The sequence below is a fragment of the Neopsephotus bourkii genome, unplaced genomic scaffold (genome assembly GCF_033783945.1).
Source record: "Neopsephotus bourkii isolate Nb327-2 ecotype Australia unplaced genomic scaffold, CSIRO-AGI_Nbou_v1 NB_1520, whole genome shotgun sequence".
Lineage (NCBI taxonomy): Eukaryota > Metazoa > Chordata > Aves > Psittaciformes > Psittacidae > Neopsephotus > Neopsephotus bourkii.
The window spans coordinates 262076-284563 of record NW_026901996.1 but is presented as its reverse complement, the minus strand read 5'-3'; the positions used below and the strand labels follow the sequence as shown (position 1 = coordinate 284563).

The 22488-nt window shown below is 41.3% G+C and overlaps 1 protein-coding gene across 1 annotated transcript; it reads right to left on the bottom strand.

Moving 5' to 3' along the window:
• NUFIP1 (nuclear FMR1 interacting protein 1) lies at positions 1–22417 on the bottom strand. Its single transcript, XM_061369906.1, has 10 exons — positions 22074–22417; positions 21753–21841; positions 20884–20988; positions 20197–20259; positions 19808–19884; positions 12773–12865; positions 9078–9340; positions 5608–5736; positions 3651–3883; positions 1–462 (listed from the first exon to the last, which is right to left on the bottom strand). The coding sequence occupies exons 1-10, from the start codon at positions 22345–22347 to the stop codon at positions 121–123; spliced, it is 1668 nt and encodes a 555-aa protein (XP_061225890.1). The 5' UTR covers positions 22348–22417; the 3' UTR covers positions 1–120.
• Positions 22418–22488: the final 71 nt, after the last annotated feature.

The following is a 22488-nucleotide window of genomic DNA, read 5'->3' as shown; positions in this document are numbered from 1 at the left end:
TGGTTTCAACAGTTCTCAGTATGTAATTTAATGATCATTTTGTTATACTGATGTTTTTCAAAAAGCATCAGTCAGGTAGAAAACATGAGCCTCTGCTTTACCATCCACAACAGACATCATCTACAGTATTTGTTCACACTGAACTGATGGGGTTTCCCATGTGTCCTCATCTGCCAAGTGAGCCATCTGCGAAGTCTGATCCTCAGGTTCTTTCTCACCCTGGGCTATTAATAATGCATCTTCTCTTCCTCCTGCTAACTGAAGGTCAGAGGTACAAGAACAACTAGATTCATTGAGCTTGTCTGCCAAAGACTCTGCCGTAGCTGTTGCAGAGGGCTGTTCAGTCTCTGTTTCAGCTTGTGGTTCTGTTTTAAAATGAAGTCCAAATACGTTATTCCGGATGAGGTATCGAATACACTGCAAAATCACATTCCTTTCGTGCCGGATGTCCTGGGCCAGTAACTGGAAAGAAAGAAGAGATGATGATGCACATTTCCCTCTGTTGCTCTGATACAAGCCTAGGAAGATGTACAGCTCTAGTCAGTAATTTTGAGCATCCCTGAATTAAAATAGTTGGCTTCCTCACAGGAGTCCTGTCCTGGATACACAGGGCAGGAGACTACCTTACCAGACAGCATAGAAAAGCCACATAATCCCACATTTGGTGTCTTCCCACTGACTGAGGCTTTGGCAGAGCGAGTGAGTGTGTTTGACAGCACTACCACACAGCTTGCTGGGCTGGGCAGTCTAAGGGCCTGCTGTCCCCTTTGTTAAGGGGAGATCAGACCCCTCACTGCATCAGTTCAACTCAACAGCCAGGAATAAAATGAGCCTGACAATTAGCAGCAAGTAGTGGGTGTTCTGGGGTTCTTTTATTCTTTCTTTAGGATTTTTTTTTAGGTCATGTGTGTAAAAAACTGAAAAGGGTCAGCAAAAGGCCCAGCACAGCAGAGAAAAAGAGGTGGGAGCAGGCATTCAGAGAAAGGGCAGCAGGGAGGGAGTTGCTCTTCTGGGCAGCAGCACAGGTTAGTGGTCAAACACCATTTCTAGTGATAGAGGCTCGTAATAGCCATGATTCACTATGGTACTGGCACATGGCTGTACCACTGGAAAGGACAAACAACACTTATATGCCCACAGTGCACATATTTAAGCACTGCTCATTTAGCACCATTAATGCACTAAGGCAGGTAGCACAATCTGGTAACTCTCATGCTATCTCTGGATTAAGCTGATGGTTTCATTTTGCTCAAGTGGTAGAGAATCTCACTGAATATACCTATTCCTATATTAAGAATTTCTCCCCCAGTTATCCAAGTGCAGATCCAGATGACAATGTTCTCATACCATGGACTGTAATACTAGGCCACACATTCCAGTACATCAGGACAGCAAGTCTATTAGCATCTTTTACACTTCCCAGGTTATAGTGTACCTGTAATTTAACATCCCATGCATTTTTTATTAGAAAACCCCTCCGAGTAAAAGACAGTTATGAATCCGAGGAAAGGGCATGTTTCATTGAGTACTAGACTGGATTTAAACAGTAATAACTGGTTTAGGCTGTAATCTTGAAGTGCTAAAGACCTCCTTCATCTCCTTTAACTTCACGGAACTTCACCTGGTGTTAAAAAAAATGAATCAGCCAGAAGGCTGAAGGACCTTTTGTCATTGTGAGTGTCAGCAGAACTAGTACTCTGATGAAACAAGTTTAAAGCAAGTGGCTAAATCTGCAACTACCTGATCATTTCACACACTGCAGATCTAACAAAATTTGGCTTGTAATTTCACAGAGAAGCTTTTCTGTTGTTGCAAGTTTCAACAGTGAATTAACCAGCCACTTTAACATGTGCATATTTCTATTTAGGCTAGCTACTACAAGGTGTTACAAGCAGCTGACACCTAAAATGGGTCTTCAGAAACCCGCCATCTGAACAAAGAGATGCACATTAGGGCAGAGATGGGACAGCACAGCCATGTTCTCTTTGCTGGACTAGGAGGAACTGCTGAATTCCCAAACGGCCCAATAACAGTATGGATGGGATGCACCATCACCCTGCCAAAGAGTCCATCTTTGCATTATATTTTTTAATTCAGGGACAGGTATTAGTGGAGTGATGCTATCCAAGCTTTTTATCAGCATACAGAATGGCTAAACACACATTACTGTTTGCAGGGCTACAATAAGCACGCTTTAGTAGTGCCCAAGCCCACTGCTGAATGACTGCAATAGACATCTGCAGCTGTTCTCCTACCCGCTCTTTTATACCGAAAAGAGGAGGTAGGCGAATAAAAGTATCATTTCACTGACACAACATCCTTTTCGTAGCAATTCTAATTCCTCACTTTTTGGATGAATTCTCAGCAACGACTCACTGTAAAATTTCAACCTTGCTTCCTCAAAGTTTTTACACAATGACCATTTCTGACAGTGGCAGCCTACCTGTGAGTCTCAGGCACTCCTCTCTGATTCATAGCCACAGTACACATCCTTTGACTACAGTTTTGAGCAACATTAAAGGATAAAAAAAACACCACACACCAAAATACAGTTTTGAAAATGAACTATACTGGCAAGCTACAGTTCAGGCTTCCAATGTTCTGCCAGCTTCTCTCAGCTTGTGGGACTTCATCTGACTTTATTTCAGAGTCCTGTTTTGCTTTGATCACCAACAACTCTGAAGAGCAAGAGATAAAACCAACTGCATGCTTAGGGAGCTACACAAAGGGCAAACATTTCCTTTTCAGTCAATAGGAGCTATAATTCTTGGCAGCAAACAGTACTATCTGCCAAAAGGACGATCAAGGGACTTCTCCCGCATGTGCAGCCTGGGATTTGCCTTATCAGGTATCTCTTGCCTAAACATCCTGTGCTGTTTCAGAGCCCTGATGTTAGTGGCACCCTGCTTTCCACTGTGTTCTGCCCAGAGCAAGCTTTCCCGTGATGGGGGAGCTTTATGCAGGCTGTTCACAAAATCACAAGGGTAGCCTACTATCTGATACTGCTTCCAAGTCCTAAAAGCAATAAAAGCTTCAAAGAAAGCCACCAAGCTTTTAAATAGGATGCTCTGAACTATTACCGAAAACAGAATCATAACACCTCAGACTACAAACCTCTTCTTAACTTTCTGGGACACCAACAAGCTCTTCAAGGTAGCAGTGCTGTCACTTCTTCAGATTGATGTGAACATGCCTACCTCATGCACATGCAGGTTGCAGCTCAACACCACTCTACAGTTTAAGACACCAACACCCTTATCCGCATGATCTTATTGACTGCATCTGAAAAAGTTATGTGCTCCTTGGTCAGAGGAAGGCAGCTGAATAGCAAAGTCAGGAGCAAACAGAGAAAGGTCAGAATAAAGCTGATGGGATCACTCGCAAACAAAACCTATTGGATAGGGGAGAAGGAGGAGTAAAGGTTTTGTCCTTTGTGTAGCTCATTTTAGGCACATGTTTAAGCGGTCATCTCCTGCTCACCAGGGTACCTCTACCTGCGTCTACACCTTCTCCAAGTGAAATGCTCACTCTGCTGTTCTTAAGACAGGACCTTTGCTAACAAACTGCTCTAACTTCCAAGAGGGGAGAACTGCTCACGTATAGCGCTGTTCTGGTACAAGGAGGCATTATTTTAGCACTAAGACTGTTACCATTTCCAGCAGAGTTGGACGGCGCTTCGGAAGGAGAGGTAATGTTTTCTTGCCCCAGTTATCAGGCCCTCTGGGGGGACGTGCATTTGAATTTGAGCTTCTCAACATCACGCCTGCATGTTCTGGACATTTTTGCTTCGGGTTTCGGCTCCGAGGAACAGAAGCAGTTTGAGGAGTATTTTTGAGTGCAGGCTGCTTTTCCTCAGATTTTGTTGCAGTCTTGACAGGGATTTCTTAAAGAAAAAGAACACACTTTCATCTCAAACTTAAAAGCCTTTTTAACATCATTATATCCCCATGCACTGACAGTTAGTTAGCACTATTCTTGCTCACATAACCTGATGTGAAGATGTTCAAGGTTTACTTGAGGGAAGGGAGGGTTTTGTTTGGTTTGGAGTTCCTTTTAAAATACAAAGAATAATCTCCAAACACTCACAGGAAAGAAAACAAGATATTTATATTCTGCAATACAAAAAGAAAAACAGAAGTAGTACGAGCTGAACGAGATTTTCCAACCTCTGCCTTCTTATCACTTAGAAAGTACATTGCTGCTGCTTCACAAAATAGCTGGCCATAAATTTGGCTGCTGAGAAAAAAATGATACAGTTAGGGCAGAGTGTGCCCAAGATAAATTCTCTGCCTGCTAGATACTCTCTGTAACTTCGGGTTAGCCATCCAGGGCACATAAAGCACAGTAACTACCTGCAAAATCAAGGAGCAGCAGCAGTTCCATACCATACACTGATGCATACATTCAGGAGAAGCACAAAATTTGAGTACTAGAGAGTTCACGTTTTACTGCAACACCCAGCAGCCTTCTATGGAAAAAGCCCTTAAGGACATGGAAATTTGTTCACAGGGTGAGCATAATAGCTTTTTCCTGGCACTGTTCAAACAGGATTTGAAGTGAGACTGAGGACAGGTTTCTTTTTCCTTTTCCCAACTAAGAGGAAAAAAGGCTCGGGAAATTCAATTACTCATCAATTACTAGCCAAAGGCATTTTATACTCCCCCTTTAACCCAGCACATGCTGCTGAGAAAAGGCAAGCAAAGAGGAGTGAAAAAACCCACCCAGTCTTTCAGTAAACTCCAACGCTTTCTGCAGTATGCTGTAGGGCTGGGGAGCAGGGGCATGAGATGTGATACAGGCCAAGTGGAAAAGGCCATCCCATGCCACGTCTGCACAAACGCTGTGCTATGTCCAGGTGCTTCTCTGAGACTGGGAGTTACCACCACACTGGGAACAAGTAATAGCTCACTCAGTAACCCTAGTTAGTCCTCAAAACCGGGAGGAGGGATCAAGGGGGAAACAAGAGGAGCAGAATGATGGCATAACCTTTTACTCCTCCCAACCTATCTTTACGCATGGCTTATACCAGTATGGGCTGTCACTGAAAGTAACCTGGAAAGGGTCTATACACAGGCTGCAATAACATCCCCAAGCATAACCTTTAACAAGTTTCACTTTTTATTTGTACAAGCCTAAAAATGAACAGATACAAAACAGCTTATTCAGAGCTGGTAGACAGGCCAGAAATCGAAAGGCATTTCCATAGCCAAATATTTTGGAGGTATAGCAGCTGAACTGCCATTACTTTAACATCTTTGCTAAATGGAAGCCACAGCTTACACACTGTATTTTCTTCTGCAACACCCTTCATTTCTCTTACAAGTTTTTTCTCAAGAAATTGTAAGTACTATATAGGTTCTGCTTTCAGCAGTTGAAGACATAATCATAAAGAGCTATCACTGGGCTACTGCACTCGTAACTGATGTATTTGTGAATACACACGGGCTGGACAATGAGATGAGAGTTGACAAAGGACCAAATAAATACAGGAGAGGTGAAGTCCCGCCAAAGAAGAGTAATTTGTGATCAGGTTTTATCATTGCTTGCAGCCTGCATCAGCACAGTGACATAGGGTAGAAAGGGAAAAAGGGATGTGCTTCTACATACCTTCAGACTCGTTGTCAGATGCGCTGCCATAGTTGGCTGACAAGGAACTCAGAGCAGAAGTGACCTGCTTGGGAACAACAGTCAAACCCAGCCTCCCGTCTTCAGCTGCTGCTTCATCCTTGTCGGATTCTGCAAGGAAAGAAAAGGCAAGAAGGGTTTTTTCAGTACTCCTGCATACCAACAGCCACCCTTGCAGGTGAATGCCTACCTCATTACTACAGAAGCCTAACACTGGCCACCACTGTCAAACACCATGGACTGACAGGAAAGCCACACATTTGCCTACCCTCTACAGATACCCGGTGGCAAAGTCATCTCCCTGCTGGCTTACAGTCCTGCCAGCAAAACTACAGTAGCAAAGTTTCCTGAACAAGAGCTTGAGCTTTCTAGTTCTTTCTTCACATACCAAACATAATTATAGGTTTTTAGTATCAAGTGTAGGTAAAGAGAGAGAGAAGATATCATAATATGTTTTGAAGTCTTATTGGATTTAGTCCTGCGGAGGCGAGGGGTGGGGGAGAATGATTCACAAGCCAGTCGGAGGAGAATTAGGCTCATTCAAAGTGAGAATTGAATAGCAAAACAATTTTTTGATAGTAAAAGAGTTCATAGGGAACATTAAGAACCAAGGTTACAAATCAAATGATCAAATTTCAGCTGTACTTCAGAACATTTGATATGCCAATCCCTGCAGAGCATTACAGACATGCAGAAGAGAGGTATTAAGAGTCTCAAACTACCAACAAAAAGAATGTCAGGAAGATAGGAGGCAAGTAATCAAAAATGCTAAAATTGAGGATACTAGGAAAACAAAGCCCTAACAGAAAAAGATTCCTAAAAATAAACATGCAAAATTGTGACAGCTTTAATTTGAAGCAAAAGATCTATATGCGCTAAAATCTTCGAAAGAATCTAGGATGAACAGTGCTAGAACTAGCAGGAAAACTAGGAAATGCTTTCCACTAATATACTTGCATATAAATTTCACACACATACAAAACTACTAGAAATAGTTTGACAAACCAGCTTGTTGAAACTTCTAGGGGAAGACTGATTGCAATCTTAGTTTCACAAAGAGCTGTGCCTTCTCCCATCCTCTCTGTATCTGAGCCTGCCCCACAGGAAAGCTGCCTCACACTCTTTAGAAAGGTTTTACTGAACTACAGACTTTTGAGATCTTAATTTTGAAATCACAAATATTTCTCTTTGCTCTTCTAACGTACCGTTAAGAGTTTACAATTTGTTTCACTGGAGCTCATGCTTTTGGGTATAACAACTTTCAGATAGGTGGGTATTTATCTCAACTACTTAACCTCCCTCTTTCAACTTTGAGCTCTTTTTGAGGAAGGTTGATTCTCACCAATTGAATAATCATGCCAATTTACACTGGAAGCTCATGCTGAACACAGGGGCTTTTTCTAAGGAAGAATAGATAGCACCTGCATATATTTAAGTGATTATAAAACCAGCATTTACTGCAAGTTATTCCAATTTTTTTTCTATCTTTTTTCCTAGCTCATCTAAAATGTTAAGTGCATAGTGTGGTTGGGTGCCTTCTTATCAAAGTTTAATGAGTTACTTTTAATTTGGTTTTTAGCAAATTAGGAAAACACATTTACTGCAATATATTTTCTCTTTGAGAGTAACGCATTTGGAGGAACTGTTATGTATTACTGAATACAACTGACTGTTTCTGGTCGGTACACACCTCAGTTTTATGCCTGACAGGTCCATCATCTTAACTTGTTCCTGTTTATAAATCAAGAGGAAAAAAAAATTTGTTTTGTCACCTCCCATTCAATTTCTTATCTTTGAAGGAACTGACCACTAAGCAGAACTTAAGTGAATGCATTATACAAAAAACAAACATTCCCTCTAGAAGAAGGGCTACTGCTGTTAGGAAGGAGGTCTGAACACCTATACTGGAAAATCATAGATTTCAGTTGTATGTTTTTTCTTAAATTCTACTTAACACCATGTTTGTTATTATCTGGGTAGAATAAAAGACAGCACCTCGCTTTAATAATGCATAAGCAAGTACCCCATTCCTTTTCTATCTATTACAACAGCAGTTACTAGCTGTACTTTGGTATAATTAGAATTTTTAACATTAAGTAAAACACAGATGCTGTGGGGAAATACAATTATATTTAAGCATACTTAATTTTCCCAACATGCAGAGATCAGTGAAATAAACAAATTGCACAGGGATGCTGAGTTCTTGTTCCCAGTAATTGAAGATTATGTTTTCAAGAAGAAAAACTCAGCATCAGACATCTTTCCAGGGGATGCATTCTAGCCTTGTTGCTAAAAATAGCTAGTGTAAGTCAGCTTACATGCCATATTCTAAGAGTACTGCATCACTGCTGACTATATTATAAATAGTTATATCTGGAGTTTATATTGCTGCCAGCATGTGGAAACAAGACATGCTCACCAAAAAAACCTAAGCAGCAATATTTCAAAGAACACACACATATGGAGAGTATCAAGAGTAACAATACAGCAAAAAAACAGCATTAAAAGAAAAATGCTGACATTTTAAGTAATTCACTTGACTGATACAAGGAAATCCATTTGCTTTCACATTCGTAAAACCACAACAGGATATTTAATAGTCTTTAAAAATAATTTGATTGTTGAAGTACTTTATTCTTCCTCTGGCTTTATAAAGATTTTATTTCACATTGGTTTAGCAACCTAAGCTGGTGCCTGTCCTTTAGACTGTTGCACAGTATCTACGTCAGAACACGTAATACTGTACGCAAACTTTATGGACACACTTTCAAACCCCTGACTAGCACGGAGAAGCTTCAGCATCTAAACATAGAAGAACTCAGATGCTGTTTCTTTTCTTCTTCCTGAAGTTACTACAGCATCACTTCCCTATGGCCCAAACCACTTCCCATTGGCTGCCTCTCCCATCTAAACGTTTTGGACAACAAAGCATTTCTAATCAGAGGATTATAGGTACAATAAGATTATTATGATAAAGTACTTGTTAAAACAAAGACAGAATTGAGGTGCTCCGTTAACAGTCCAGAAAACCTCTTCAGTTTGCTAGCCAAATATTGATTTAAAGCCAGTAATGTATTTTAAAACACACAAAGCTAAGATAAATAAGTATCCAGTGTGGTTAATTTTCAAATCCAGGACACACCCCCACATCCTGTCTACCAACATCTCTTCCCCTTTAGGTTAAGCGTTCTTAGATGATACAGAATTGTACAAAATTCTTTAGACAAAGCACTGACCCACTCTTGCATAATAACTACCCTGGGAATTTTCTTAGAAGACCACATCCTGAATCGGGATCAAACTTTACAGACATTTCCATTTAAAAGTTCTAAGGGCAAGTTTTAGGTGCAAGGATGTTTGACTAACCCAGAAGTTGCTAGTTACACAAGAGATCAGAAATCACTTCAGCAGTACTACTTAAAATAAAAGTACTCCAAGTTCCTTCATCTTACCAACATCACTGTTTGCCAGAAGACCAAGAGGGTCTACGTCCTTCACATATGGCTGAGATGCCAAAGCATGCTGGTTTTCATGCTCCTTTTCACACATGCCATTTTCTGCCCCATTTGCTTCATTTTGAGTTTTATGTACATTGGAATCATCACCATTTTTCTTAAATTTCTTCCAAAACGGGCGCCTTTGTCTTCTCTTCTGTCTTCCTTGCTGCCCAACCCTCTCTTCATTTCCTGAAGGCTTCCACATCCCCTTCATTTTGCTGGAGAACAGAAACAGAAAGTTCATACAAATGACAAGCTATGAGAATAAACTTAACTGACATCATCAAACGGCTTAGATTTAAGACTCAGCAGCACAGCATGATGCCAGGACTTACTCCAGCTCAGTTAACATGTGGTGACAGACCAGACAGGCAGTCACAGCTCATCTCATTGGCAGGACAATGTGACAAAGCTGGAACCTAAATGAAGAGTTTGAAGTTCATGACTTATTTTTTAACAAGGCAAAGGGTTCATAGGCTATGCAAGTTCCTTGATCTTCTAAGGTGTCAGGACACTGAGTTTTCATGTCACATTACCTAGACAGAAAAGCCAATATGGAAGGGATAACCTAAGCTCCCTGAAAATACTTATTTTCAAGCAACAGAAACTTAATTCAGCAAAGCCAGATTGCAACTCACCAGCTGCACATTCCAACCACAAAAGACACACAAGATCTACCATCCTGGATGAGCCCCATGGTGCATTCTGCCCCGTATTTCTCCCTCAGCCTCACCTACAGCATGGCAGAGGTGCAGTTATTCCTAGTCAACTGTACCACACTTGGTATAACAGCTTCTTACTGAAATTTCTGTCTAGGTCTGGAGTCATGTACCTGCACGCAGAGTCTCACAGGTGTATTTCTAACCTGGTGCATTCTCACTGAGAAGCAGCCAGTGGAACAACTGAGGAAATTACAAAAAAAGCATAAAAACAGGGTGGCAGGGTGAATGGTCACTTTTCTCCACACCCACTTTTCTGTGGTGTACCACTTAGTGACTTTCTCTCACTAGAGGTGCTCCCAAGACAACTGATGGTTTTGCATCTCACTCTGTGGGATGCTGTGTGAACGTCTGGCATCCCTGAAATCATGTAGCAAGGTGTTATCTTCATTCTGATGTTTAAAATGGTCATTTGGTACCTCCCATCCTTTTTGAGCTGCAAAAAAACAATGCATATCTGCATTATGCTCACCTCTTCCCACCTATAAAGATTTTTCTAAACCTCTATCACACAGCCCTTCCAAGCTACCCACTTCTCTTCTTGTACAGAAACATTCTTATTACCAACACTCCTCTCTTCCATACCTTTCCAGCCTAATTAAGTTCTTCTTAAAACAACTGGACCTGTCATAGCATTCAAAATGGCTTTATATCACAACAAAGCACATTTCATTCTCCAGTCATTTCATGACAGTGTCTAACACTGACTGCTCAGCCTTGAGAGCATCATCTACTGTAGCGCTCCTGTGGCACAAGAGGCAAGCCACCACCTTTCTGTTCATCAGTCTCTCATCCACTAAAGATCAATATTGGCTCCCATAATCCAAATTCATTTAGACAGAGAACTGCATTTCTGAATTTGTACAACCAGACTCTAAATTCAGGATACTGTTGTATAACCTATAAGTTGTTGAGAAAATATAGACTCAACTAGAGGTGCTGTCCTTGACCAAGGGTTAAAAACAACAATTTGATTTCCCTGGGGCCTCAAACACCTAGAAAGGAACCCAAAGGTCATAAACACTTCCCAACAAACGTCAGCCTGGCACATGCCCTCGGCTTTCCCCTCATGAAAGTTATACTAGTCTTCACATCCCGTTCAGAAGGGATAAAGAGCCATGTGTTCTTACTCAGCTGTTGCAAGACACCGGACAGACAACCAAAGTGGTCCTTCTGCATCTCTAATCTCACACATGAGGATGCTGAGAATTAGCAGTGTAAAGCACTTCAGACAACCACAAATGGAAAACACTGTGGAAGTGTTAAGTATCTAATCCTTCCTAAATCTTACTTAGCTATTTGCTTTAATAGTACAGCTTGCAGAGAATAAGCTGCATTCTATTTTTGCCTCATGCATCAGTAAATTTGCCAGATAAGCACCAATTCCAGGATCTTCACTGTTGACACACAATGCAGAAATGACAGCTCTTTGGACAAGTCATCAAGTATATACCACTAGCAGCTCAGGGGAAAGAAAAAAAAAGATATTTCTAGAATCAACCACTGTTAAAGGTCACTGAGTGAAAGCAAGCAACCTGTATTTTTAAGGACTCTTTCCAAACAACTTTCCAGATATAAAGTCACTAACAAACATAATAGTATGGAATTGCTGATTGACATTTAAGACTACATAATGCATCTGACTCACAGCCACAAGAGTTACCAAATAAACCTGTAGACACCAGTTCGTTACTGTGACAAGCAAAATTCATCTTTGCTTGTAAGAATCTCCAAACATATTATGTGTTTGTAGCTTTAGTCTCAACGCCCAGGTTTGGTTCCTTGGGCCCAAAGGACTTCTGCAATTTTATATCCTACGAAGGAAGCTTTACTTTCTTCAGACTTTCCTAAATCTTTCCTTCCAAAATCATGAAAGACAACCGGCTAGAAGGGGTGGATAAATGGATCTTCTGAAACCCACACTGCACCAATGTAATTTGCACTATCACCATTTCACAAATTATACTAGCCTGACATGAAACCTATTCTGCACTGTTTCAACCACTTTACCACGGTGCAAGTTTTTATTGCTTTGGCGTCATCCCTATCAAAAAAACAACCAAAGAAAGCCCCTAGGCAAGGTCCAGCTTCACGTCCATGCACCAGTAAATGGCATTTAGCAAGAGCCCTTAGGAGTGAATCTCCTCCTGCCTTCCAGCTGAGTTGTTCTAGTTTAAATAGATGACATTCTGTGAGCACTGATCATTATAACAGTTTTTTTAAACAGCCTTCCCACAGGCCCTAAAGTAGAGCTAATGAAGTTAGCTGGTTCCAAAGCACATTGACACTGATGGGAAAAAGAACAAAGACCATGCTGGAAAGTAATTTCCCAATAAAAGGGAGAGAACAGATACAAGTTCAAGAGAAGTAAGTATTAGGCTCATAACAAACATAACAGGTAGATAAAGATTACGGAGGGTATAAGAAAGAAGTGGTACTACTTAAGCTATAAAAATTAAGTTAAATCTTCCTCCCCTCTCCACCTGATTATTGATTTATCACCTGAAAGGAGAGAGTAAGAAGCCAAATCCACTAATAAAATCTCCCTTGGCTGTTTTCAGGCACTAAAGGGTTAGACCATCTTGTATTCATTATGCTGCACGACTTCCATCCCCATTATTCCTTCTTCAGAGACCAAGGTTATGCTGATCTAATGAATGGCCACTAGAACATGGTTTTCTCAAACAAGCCAGAGTGCAGAATTCAGCAAGAACATCAGATTTCTAATACAATGATTGTTTAATTTAATTGGACTATGAAGCACTGTAAACAAAAGAACATTATATCTGCAGTTTGTCAAATGACCTGTCCCCATCAAAGGGCAGCTATAGTGTATAGAATGGAAGCAGTAAGTGCTGGGGGACCACACCAAGAGAGTGTACTTCTGCACTCATCAGGAGGAAAATAACTAGCTTGTTTTAAAACACTTACCCAAACTGCTGGGTAGTCAGCACTTCTCCCCTTTCTTCCTTCTGCATCTGCATCGCCTTCTTCCTTTCAATGTTTGCCGATGTAGGAAAATTTCTAGAAGGAAAAACAAATTCACTGGATCTTCAATGATTCACTGTTCTATGCCAATTCCCCCTTTACCAAACCAGCATCCTCTATAAACATAATAAATAAACTTTTTAAGCATTTCATGGAAGTTTAGCAGACTGTTTCCTTCTTTAAAAGGCATTGGTTAGGAAAAGAAACCTGAGTTCACTTGAGCTTACATACTCAGATTATCAGAAAATAAATTACACCAAATTGGCATGATTAGATCTACCAGACCATCAAACAAGACAAACAGTGCAGTTACACTTAGAGACCCTCTGTCTATCCCTACATATAACAGCATGATTTAATCCTGCAATTTGATTTCTATGGTGCTTCAGTTGGAGTATTCGAATGATCTTAAAAGGTACAACATGCCTCTAGCAAAGCAACTGTTAAGTTCTTGTAATATCAAAAGAAAGCTTGTAAGAACAGCTTCTGGGTGCACAAGTTTCCTCTAATGCGTCAGTCAATGAAAAGCACACAAGTTTCCTCTCAAGCAATATTCAGTATTGTGCTTGCACACTGACCTCTAGTTCACCAACACTACTGCCCCTTTTTAATTCAGCTTCAAGAAAAATTGCTAAGTCATGCAGATCAAAACAAATTTACTGTTATAACCATCTCCCAAAACACCCCTCTTCTATTCCCCACCTCCCTCTGCATCCCTCCCTCCAGACAAACACCACGCTGGTTCTAACATGCAAAGGCTGCTGCAAATTACCGTCAAAGCCCAAAAATGGGTCTGGTAGTTGCTCTGTAAACACCAGTTAGCTAAATCCCAATGCTTTGAGATAAAGGTGGCAAATGAGAAGCGTATGTGCACATTCACCACTCTCCTCAGCTTCTGGATAGAAACACAAAGTGTGTATTTGATAAATCTATTAAAATGGAGTAATAAGAAATTTGGAACAGCTACTCACTATATGCAGCTATCAAGAAGGACATGTATCTGTCTCTAAATATTTAATCTTACCACATGCATCTTCCCCATTTTACAACATGAATGTTAAGTGTCATATCGATACAAGACAGCTTCAACCACGTACCAAGAGAAAAAGATGAAAGCATTTCCTGTGGGACACACCTAAACATGCTACAGAACTTGTTTCATTTAAGAGGATGTGAACATGGGCTGTCAATGTCTATTTTCATTGGATTTCTCCCAGAAATCCGCCATACAGCAAAAATGAGCATAGGGATGCGATGTTTTATCTCCACTCTGCCCTGTTAGCTACATTTGTTCATCCACGATGTTGCACTCCTAGCACACAGCAAGCATGCATTGAACTTCGCACTGGCAAAGACCCTTATGCCTGGCATCTCTCCACAGTTTTAGGACACGATGCTTCCCTTCACACAAATAAAGTTCACAAGAGAGTGAACTACAAAATAAGTAGTTATGCTCAGAAAGGCCTCAGGTTTGTCTTAGAATTTCTTTTTTCTTTTAAAGACATAAGGGAAGACCCTTAATCCTGGAGCAAAGGAGTCTTCAAAGTGCTCCTGTAGTTATGCTGATTAAGGACATATTCAGACATGCTCTCACAACATGATCTGAGATGTAACTGCCTCCCACTTTCATTCCTATGAGTTACCACTCCCTCCACCAAGCCACCATAATGGACGTCATGAATGCTTTCAGTTCAATTCATTGCCAACACAGATTTCTCCTAAACCACCCTTCTAGTTGATACAGGCAGTAACTAACAGCTGATGAGAGCTCAAGTTGTAAGTCCAAGTATGCCTACAAAAGCACATCTGAAGCAACCTGTAGTCGTTGTGTTCATTTTCCCCAGCTCTTCTCAAATTTTAAGTAAAATGTTAATTTTATTACCTTTACCTTATGCAGAATCTGGACCTATTTTGAATATACAGGTGCAGGGTTTAATTTCATTCTCAGTGATCACACAAGCACCTGCTAGTTTATTCTTCTGTCTAAGGACACGGTGGGCAGTAAGCTCTAGATGCAAGAGTCCATGGGTCACCAGCCTCAGTTCAAGGGAGGCTGGGTTCACTTCTCCATAGGCACTCTGCTGTGTGAGGATGAGACTAAGCTAAGCCCACCAGTGGATCCTGGCCAAGTCAACCCCAGTTGTCCTGCAAGGAGCAAGTGGACCAGAGAAGCATGGACCAGAGTTACCCGCCCACCACAATGCACCAGCCCCAGTGCAAGTCCACAACCCATCAGGTACCACAGCCCCAGCACAAAGGGTCTGTGCACCTTCTAGCATCAGCTAGATTCACCCATGGAGGCAGGAAAACACAGCTGGACCCCAAGTGGAGGCAGATGCCTACAATAGAAACATTACAGTCTTGGGGTACTATGTCAGACTTTGCAATTTTCACTATCTAAGGACAGCAACAAACTACTCAAGAGAGATCAAGAAATCAAAGAGAGGAATTTATTAATTTTTTTAATATACAGAGGATTCTTATTCAGGAAGGCTTCTCCTGAACAGAGGTGTGACAATGCAGAAGGAAGAGCCTATACTGAACTTCTCCACATAAAAGGCCACGTGTTAAAATCTAATGAACTGACTTGGGTTTGAATCCTTCTCAGAAGACATGCCCTCCTCCTCTCCTAACAAAATAAGGTTCTTAAAATGCTACCTACAAACACCACTGAAGTAGAAGTGCATGCGCTCCTTAGTGAATAGGGCTTCCCCCAGCCCCCGGTAATGAGTGCACTAGCCAAAGTTATACATTTTTTATAAGGCAGCGTACTCTATCTTGCTCACATCAACATCACAGTAAACTAGGTCTTAGCAAACAGTGGAAAACCAGAGCTTTGCCAATGTGTAACAGAAGAAAGACTTGTTTCTATGACACTTCACACACTTTCTGAGTAGAAACCTATGAAAGTTTATCACCTTTATAGGAACAGCACTAGGATCAAGTTGCCTCAGTAATTTCTTGAGCTGGTTTTGATTGCATATGCACAATCAACAGCAAAGAGGACATGACAGCCCAAAGGGGACAAAGATGACCCAAAATATAGCTGATAAAGATCTTGGTTTAAGACTTCCAGGCACTTTATCAGGCATTGCATCTCTAGAGTGATCTTACCATATGGTGACTGAGGCAGTTTTACTGCTAATCCATCCCTGCAGTAAATTTCAGAGTAACTTTATGGTATCTAAGTTTACCTTGATCTATCAAAACATTCCTCCTATTTGCTTCATATTCTCTACTTTTACTAGGTGGCAAGAAATTACTTTCCTTATTACATATTTAACTGCTACAAACACAACACCAGGGAGGATTCCAAGCTACTTCAGGATTATCATTATTCAACTAGAAAACCACAAATTAATTAAAAGTGGTGTGGTTGACAGTACTGGCCTTCATTCATTAAGCACATGCTCAGCCTATGAGATGTATTGCAAGGAAATACAGCAGTCAATCCCTGACTGAACAAAGAAAACCGAGTAAGTGAGAGGAGGGGAAGAGAGGGAGAATTTACAGGCAGCACACAAGATCAAAAAGATCCTCCAGTGTTATATTAGGACCTGAGCAAAAGTAAGTTTAACGATTCTCTTTAACACCAAAGCACCCTTGCCACATTCTAATAACCTTTGCTCAAGAAGAATTGGATTAGAAACAGATGGGCTAGAAAGACAGATCTCACTTGGGAAAAAGCGAAGACAGCAACACCTCATTCTGACACATCAAGGAAACACACTGTAGATACTTCCCTTCAAGCCTGTGTTTAAGAAGAAATATGCTGAAAACAGCACATTTCTCAACACTTGGAAGGGATAGGACAAATCAAAACACGAAAAGTGATTGTAATCACCGAAGTTGATGTCAGACTTCACAACCATCTGTCTGCAAAACATAGGGGAACCCGGAGATTCTACAGAATTTCATCTCTGTTGCTGTTGGCTTAATTAGATTGCCTGGCTCAGCAGGTTCAACAGGCCACAAACCATTAAAGAATCTTTCAGGTAAGCAGAAGCATGAAGGCTGCAGCAACAAACAGGACACTGTACAAACTCAAGACAGGGAAACAGCATTCTAGCCCAGCATACTTCATCCAGAGATACTCGCTCCTTACCAGCTCTCTCCCTTCTCTTCCCTTTACATCAGTAAGGCTGCTCTTTAAACACAGGCTCTTTCTAAAAGATTTTAAACAGGATACACAACTGAGCAACACAGCAGCTAATTAAGAAAAAAAAAATTCAACTCTTAAGTAATTATTTATAGCAGCTGAAAGAACAAGACAAGATTGTTAGGGATGCAGCATGGAAACACACATGTTAATTCACGGCAACCTAATTAGAAACAAACTACTAATGGCCTAAAAAGATTCATTCTCAGCTCTGACTGGAGCTTCTTGAAAGGAAAAGGCTTTTTCCTGTCACCATAAACTAAGACCGCCTAATAACTCAGACTCCCTCTGGTGTCCTTTTTTCCTGTACAATGCAATGTTTACAAGTCAACAACAGACCTTCAGTACTAAACTGACGCTTTGCTGGCAACCCAATTAATGCTTCACAAAGGTTTCAGCTGGGTTTCTCTCCCCTTTTCCTTTTTAATTAAAAAAAAAAAAAAAAAGGCAGGATGCAAGTACAGTTTTTCTTGCTGTACAAAGAGTAACAAAAGACACCCAGGTAGTCATTCTACACCCATCCATTATAGCTAAATAAGATGCCCACAGGACTGAAGTACCAATATAAGCCACAGCTACTCCACCTAGTGGCACTGGCTTAGAAGGTACCAATCCCATACTGCATTTTTTGGTTGTTGGTTATGACTATTGGACTTCATTTCCATTGATTTTACTGCACTGCAGTGAATAAAAGCTTTCAGCACTGTTGTACCGCAGCCAAATTATACTCACCTGTAAAACAAAAAAAAGCAACGGTATCCTTCTCTAGAAACTCAGCAAAAACAATCTCAGACACAGCATCATCCTTACAATTAACTGTAGATAACTGTTGCTTTGTAGATAAATGTTGATTTGTAGATAAAATGCTGCTCTGACTTGCAGAACATACTCCCCAACAGTACCTAAAACATGACTGTACATTCAGATCCTGCTTCCCTAACGTTCTACTATATAGTAGTGCATGTACTGACATGCACACCTTACACATCATTTCAACACTTAAAACAGCATCAGCCACTAGAGAGGAACTTTCCCAAATGCCTCGCAGAACAGAAGATTGTATAAAAAGTTGAAAATGAGTAGCAAAGACTCTGCACGCAAGCACTGACGTTTTTGCTTAGAGCTACTGTTAGAAAATTAAATGTAGGCCATCATACAGACAAATCAAAGGACATTTTTGGTTTTTGCTAACCCTGTCAGCACTTCATATTGTAAGTAACAGAAGTGGCAAGTATCACCGTTGGGGGGAAAAAAAGGATAACAAATATGTAGACCACAAGCATATAAACCCAAGCCCTCAAGTATGTTATGAACAGAAGGAAACCTTGAAGCCAAAAATAATCTTACTCCAAAGTTACACTTGCACATATCACAAGCAATTTTTCATCTGGTTAACTATAGCAGGTTAGCCATGTTTAAACATGGGAAGTTTGAAAAAGCTGAAGCCATGTCCAAAGAAAAGTTAAAACAGGGATCAACTTACATGGGGAAAAATTTTGTTTCTCAATACAGCAAAGAGTGACACAAGGCCATAAAAGAAATCTCCTACCATACAGTCCACTCATTTTTCTGTCAAAGCCACCATGTAAAAACTTATTAAGGGAAGCCACAATGAGAATTTTCACAATGAGAACAATCAGCTATTGGAATATAATATTCCCTTCTCCCCAGGGAAGTGGTGGATTCCCCAACACTGGCCAGGATGCTGGGACATCCTGTCGAGGTCATGCTCCGCCTAGAAAGGTTGGACTAGGTGAGCCCTGAGGTCCCTACCAACCTGGTATTCTGTGATTTTAGAAGTCAGGTTCAAAGCAAGAATGCATTAACACTGCTTTCTGACATAAACACAAGCTGGATTCATCATTATGACTGCATCAGGCAACTAGGTTTATTTTCATCTAAAAGAAAACCTTGAAACTGACTTTGTATCACTTCCCACTCTGTATATAGGACTTCTACACACAAAACCAAAACCTCTGTATGGATCACTTACAAGACTATATTTTAAGTCAGGAAAAGTAGTAAGGAAAGCCTATAGCACCTTTTGCCTGATGAAAAAGGGTAGATTTTAATCTGTTCAACTCATCAAAAAAAAGATAAAATCAGTCATATAAGGCTTATGGAAGTACAGTATGTTTTTTTAACACTTCAACACTGGTCAACAGAAAAAAGCTATACCACTGTAACATTGCAGAATGATCAATAATGAGAAATACTGTTTACATGGTAACTTTACCTTACACCATAGGCACGATGCAAACTAAGAGTACCCAAAACAGCATCATTCACAGATGCTGTTTTCTTTCAAGTAGAAAACAAATAAGCAATATGGAAAAATCTTGAAAATTAGGAAAACTCCCTGTTGGGGTATATTTGCTCAAGTAACCTGCAACAAGCTGCAGAAATCTGCACACAGCTCGAGGTACTGCAATTATCACCAGTGTAGTAGTTCCATATTTCTTAGCTATTGAAAATCCACCAAGCAAACACACACATTTCTGACCTAAAATGTCTCAGAGATCAGCCTAAAAGAAATGAGTTGTTCACCTTACCTGGGGTACCAAATCAAACATCTAGGAAATCTACTTCCTAAATACTGGTATCTTGCCTTCTGTTACAACCATCCAAATGATTACAGTCTCTACAGCTCACATCCTCCTGGCTCAGGCATTCTGACACAGAACACCATCACGACAGTTCTGCAGAGTCCAAGGAACAGCAGCAGCCAGCATGTGCTGTTACTGCCCTTTAGCTGTCACCTAACAATCACACAGGGAAAATACAGTAAAATAAACTCGTAGGTCATAAGCCTTACTCACTTTTTTCTTTCTTCTCTCCACTTAGCGATCTCTTCTGGACTATCTAATTTTATTCTTTTAGCACCAGGTGCATGCGCCTAAGAAGAAAGTATTTCATAGGTGTTTAAAAGGGGAAAGAAAAAAAACATACATGGAAAAAAGCATCATTCTCTAAAACTATAGCAGTATTGCACTGTTTATGTCTCCAAAATTAGTGAGACACAGTGATAATAAACCCATTTAAGTCACAGCTTTCAACATATTCTCATCCACAATATTGTCTTACAACAGATTCTAGTCAGAGGTGACACACTTGCCTTCCAGCAGAATGAAAGCAAGCCTCTGAAGAGCAAAAGGGCCTACAGTAAACATCGCACAGATTCATATTCTGGACCCATGGGGATACCTACATTCTTCCAGTGTATCTGAACTATCTTCTCGTGTGCGCTGAAATTGCAACCTTCTTCTGTGCACTGCAAGACAAGGTGATGAACTTGAGACACACCAAGTTATGCAATCAAATTATAAACAAGCATTTGAGCACACTTAAAACTCAATGCCAGATGACTGTACATTTAGTTACACAGAACTTTTAAGCTACACAGTTTCAAAACAAAGGTGTTTGTAGAAACAGTCAGAAGGGATAATGCACTTTAAATTTCATCCGATTTTAGAATAACCAGTGAAGCCAATGTACCTGAAAACTGGAGAGAATGTTAACCTAAGAGAAGCATTTGCAAGACTCCAATTTCAAATGTTGATACTTTTTTACAGTAAAGGAGTGGATTTTAAAATATATTTTCCACGAAGTCTTTTCACACAAAAATTTTTTATCCTACACTGATGTCAATGATTTAACTCCTACCATTCAGCAATGATCCACAAGACTGACATTAAAATGACTTCAGCAATAAAACCAAAAATACAACTGAGACCTCCCCTACACACAACATTCAGAAAAAAATTCTTCTACTAACATTTTTTGCAGCTCTGGAATCTCTTTGCAAAGACTCGTACAAAGAGTGACTACAGCTAACTATTTATCAGGGACAGAGTTGAAACTCAAAGTGTAAATAAAACAAGCTGAACTCGTCAACCTGTTTATGCTGTGAAACATGTTCATCATACTTCTCCTGGTTTTTATAGCCACGGTCACAGGTATCACAATAATGAGTGAAGACAGGTTCTTTTTTCTTTTTGTTCTGCAAAACAAAACCAAAAAATTATGAGATCATGTCAAGAATACAGTTACAAGACAACAAGGTATTCATGGCCTTAATTAAGGGCGAAACACTTCCATGAGTATTTTTGTTAATAAAGCCATCAATAAAACAAGTTTCAACAGTTTCAAAGACGAAAATGAAGTTCAAATCACTTCTCTTCCAAGCAAAGCAACCTGCACTCAGCTCTTTCCATCAACTGTAATTTCTGCAAACATACCACAGAATCATAGAATAGTCAGGGTTGGAAAGGACCTTAAGATCATCAAGTTCCAACCCCCTGCCATGGGCAGGGACACCTTCCACTAAACCATGTCACCCAAGGCTCTGTCCAACCTGGCCTTGAACACTGCCAGGGATCGAGCATTCACAGCTTCCTTGGACAACCCATTCCAGTGCCTCACCAACGTTACAGTAAAGAACTTCTTCCTTATATCCAATCTAAACTTCCCCTATTTAAGTTTTAACCCATTACCCCTTGTCCTATCATTACAGCCCCTAATGAAGAGTCTATTCCCAGCACCCTTATAAGACCCCCCTTCAGATACTGGAAGGCTGCTATGAGGTCTCCACGCAGCCTTCTCTTCTCTAGGCTGAACAGCCCCAACTTTCTCAGCCTGTCTTCATACAGGAGGTGCTCCAGTCCCCTGATCATCCTCGTGGCCCTCCTCTGGACTTGTTCCAACAGTTCCATGTCCACTCCGACAGGTCCCTATATTTCTCGTGCTGGGGAATCCAGTCCCTACCTTTGGCTTGTTCTTTTCTTCTGGATAATGTTTGCCAGATCCAGGCCCTTGCTCGCCTTGCCATTTCTGGGAGAAATTGCCGTTTCCAGCTGCCAAAAGAAATAAAGAAAAAGCCAGTTATACACGCAGCTGGTAGATCACAGCCCCTGCTGTGGCAGTGAAGGGCCTGAGACATAAACCAGTGCTGTACAACAAGCAAGAACAGCAGGTCACGCACTCAGAAGGGAAGTCCTCCACCCTCCATGGGTCAGGGAGGTCCCCACCATGAGGGACTGCGAAGAGTTCATGGGCCCAGAAGACTACTTTCCCCAAGCCCCTCACCAGCGTACGGGCCTTGCCGTTGCTCTCTGTAGGCCGGGGGGTACCAGCCAGCGGGAGGCATGTAACTCTCGGTCTGCGAGTAGCGCTCGTCTGGCGGGCAGTTCTCGGCAGGCGGGCAGCTGTCGGCCGGCTGCGAGTAGCCGTCGGGAGGAGGGTAGTGCCCGTGCGGCGGGAAGGCACCGGGAGGAGCCCAGAGGCTGGGGTCCCAGGGGGGCGGCGGGCAGAAGGGCGGCGGGAGGAACCCCGGCGGCGGGAACCAGGAGAACGGATTCATGTCGGGCCCCGCGCGGCCCGATCTCCGCGGTGTGCTCCCGCCACCACGTGGGGCACCCCAGCGGCCGCTACAAAACACGTCACTTCCGGGCCTCCGCCGCGCTCCCTGACTCTTCCTGCGTACCGCAGCGCCGGAAGTGTG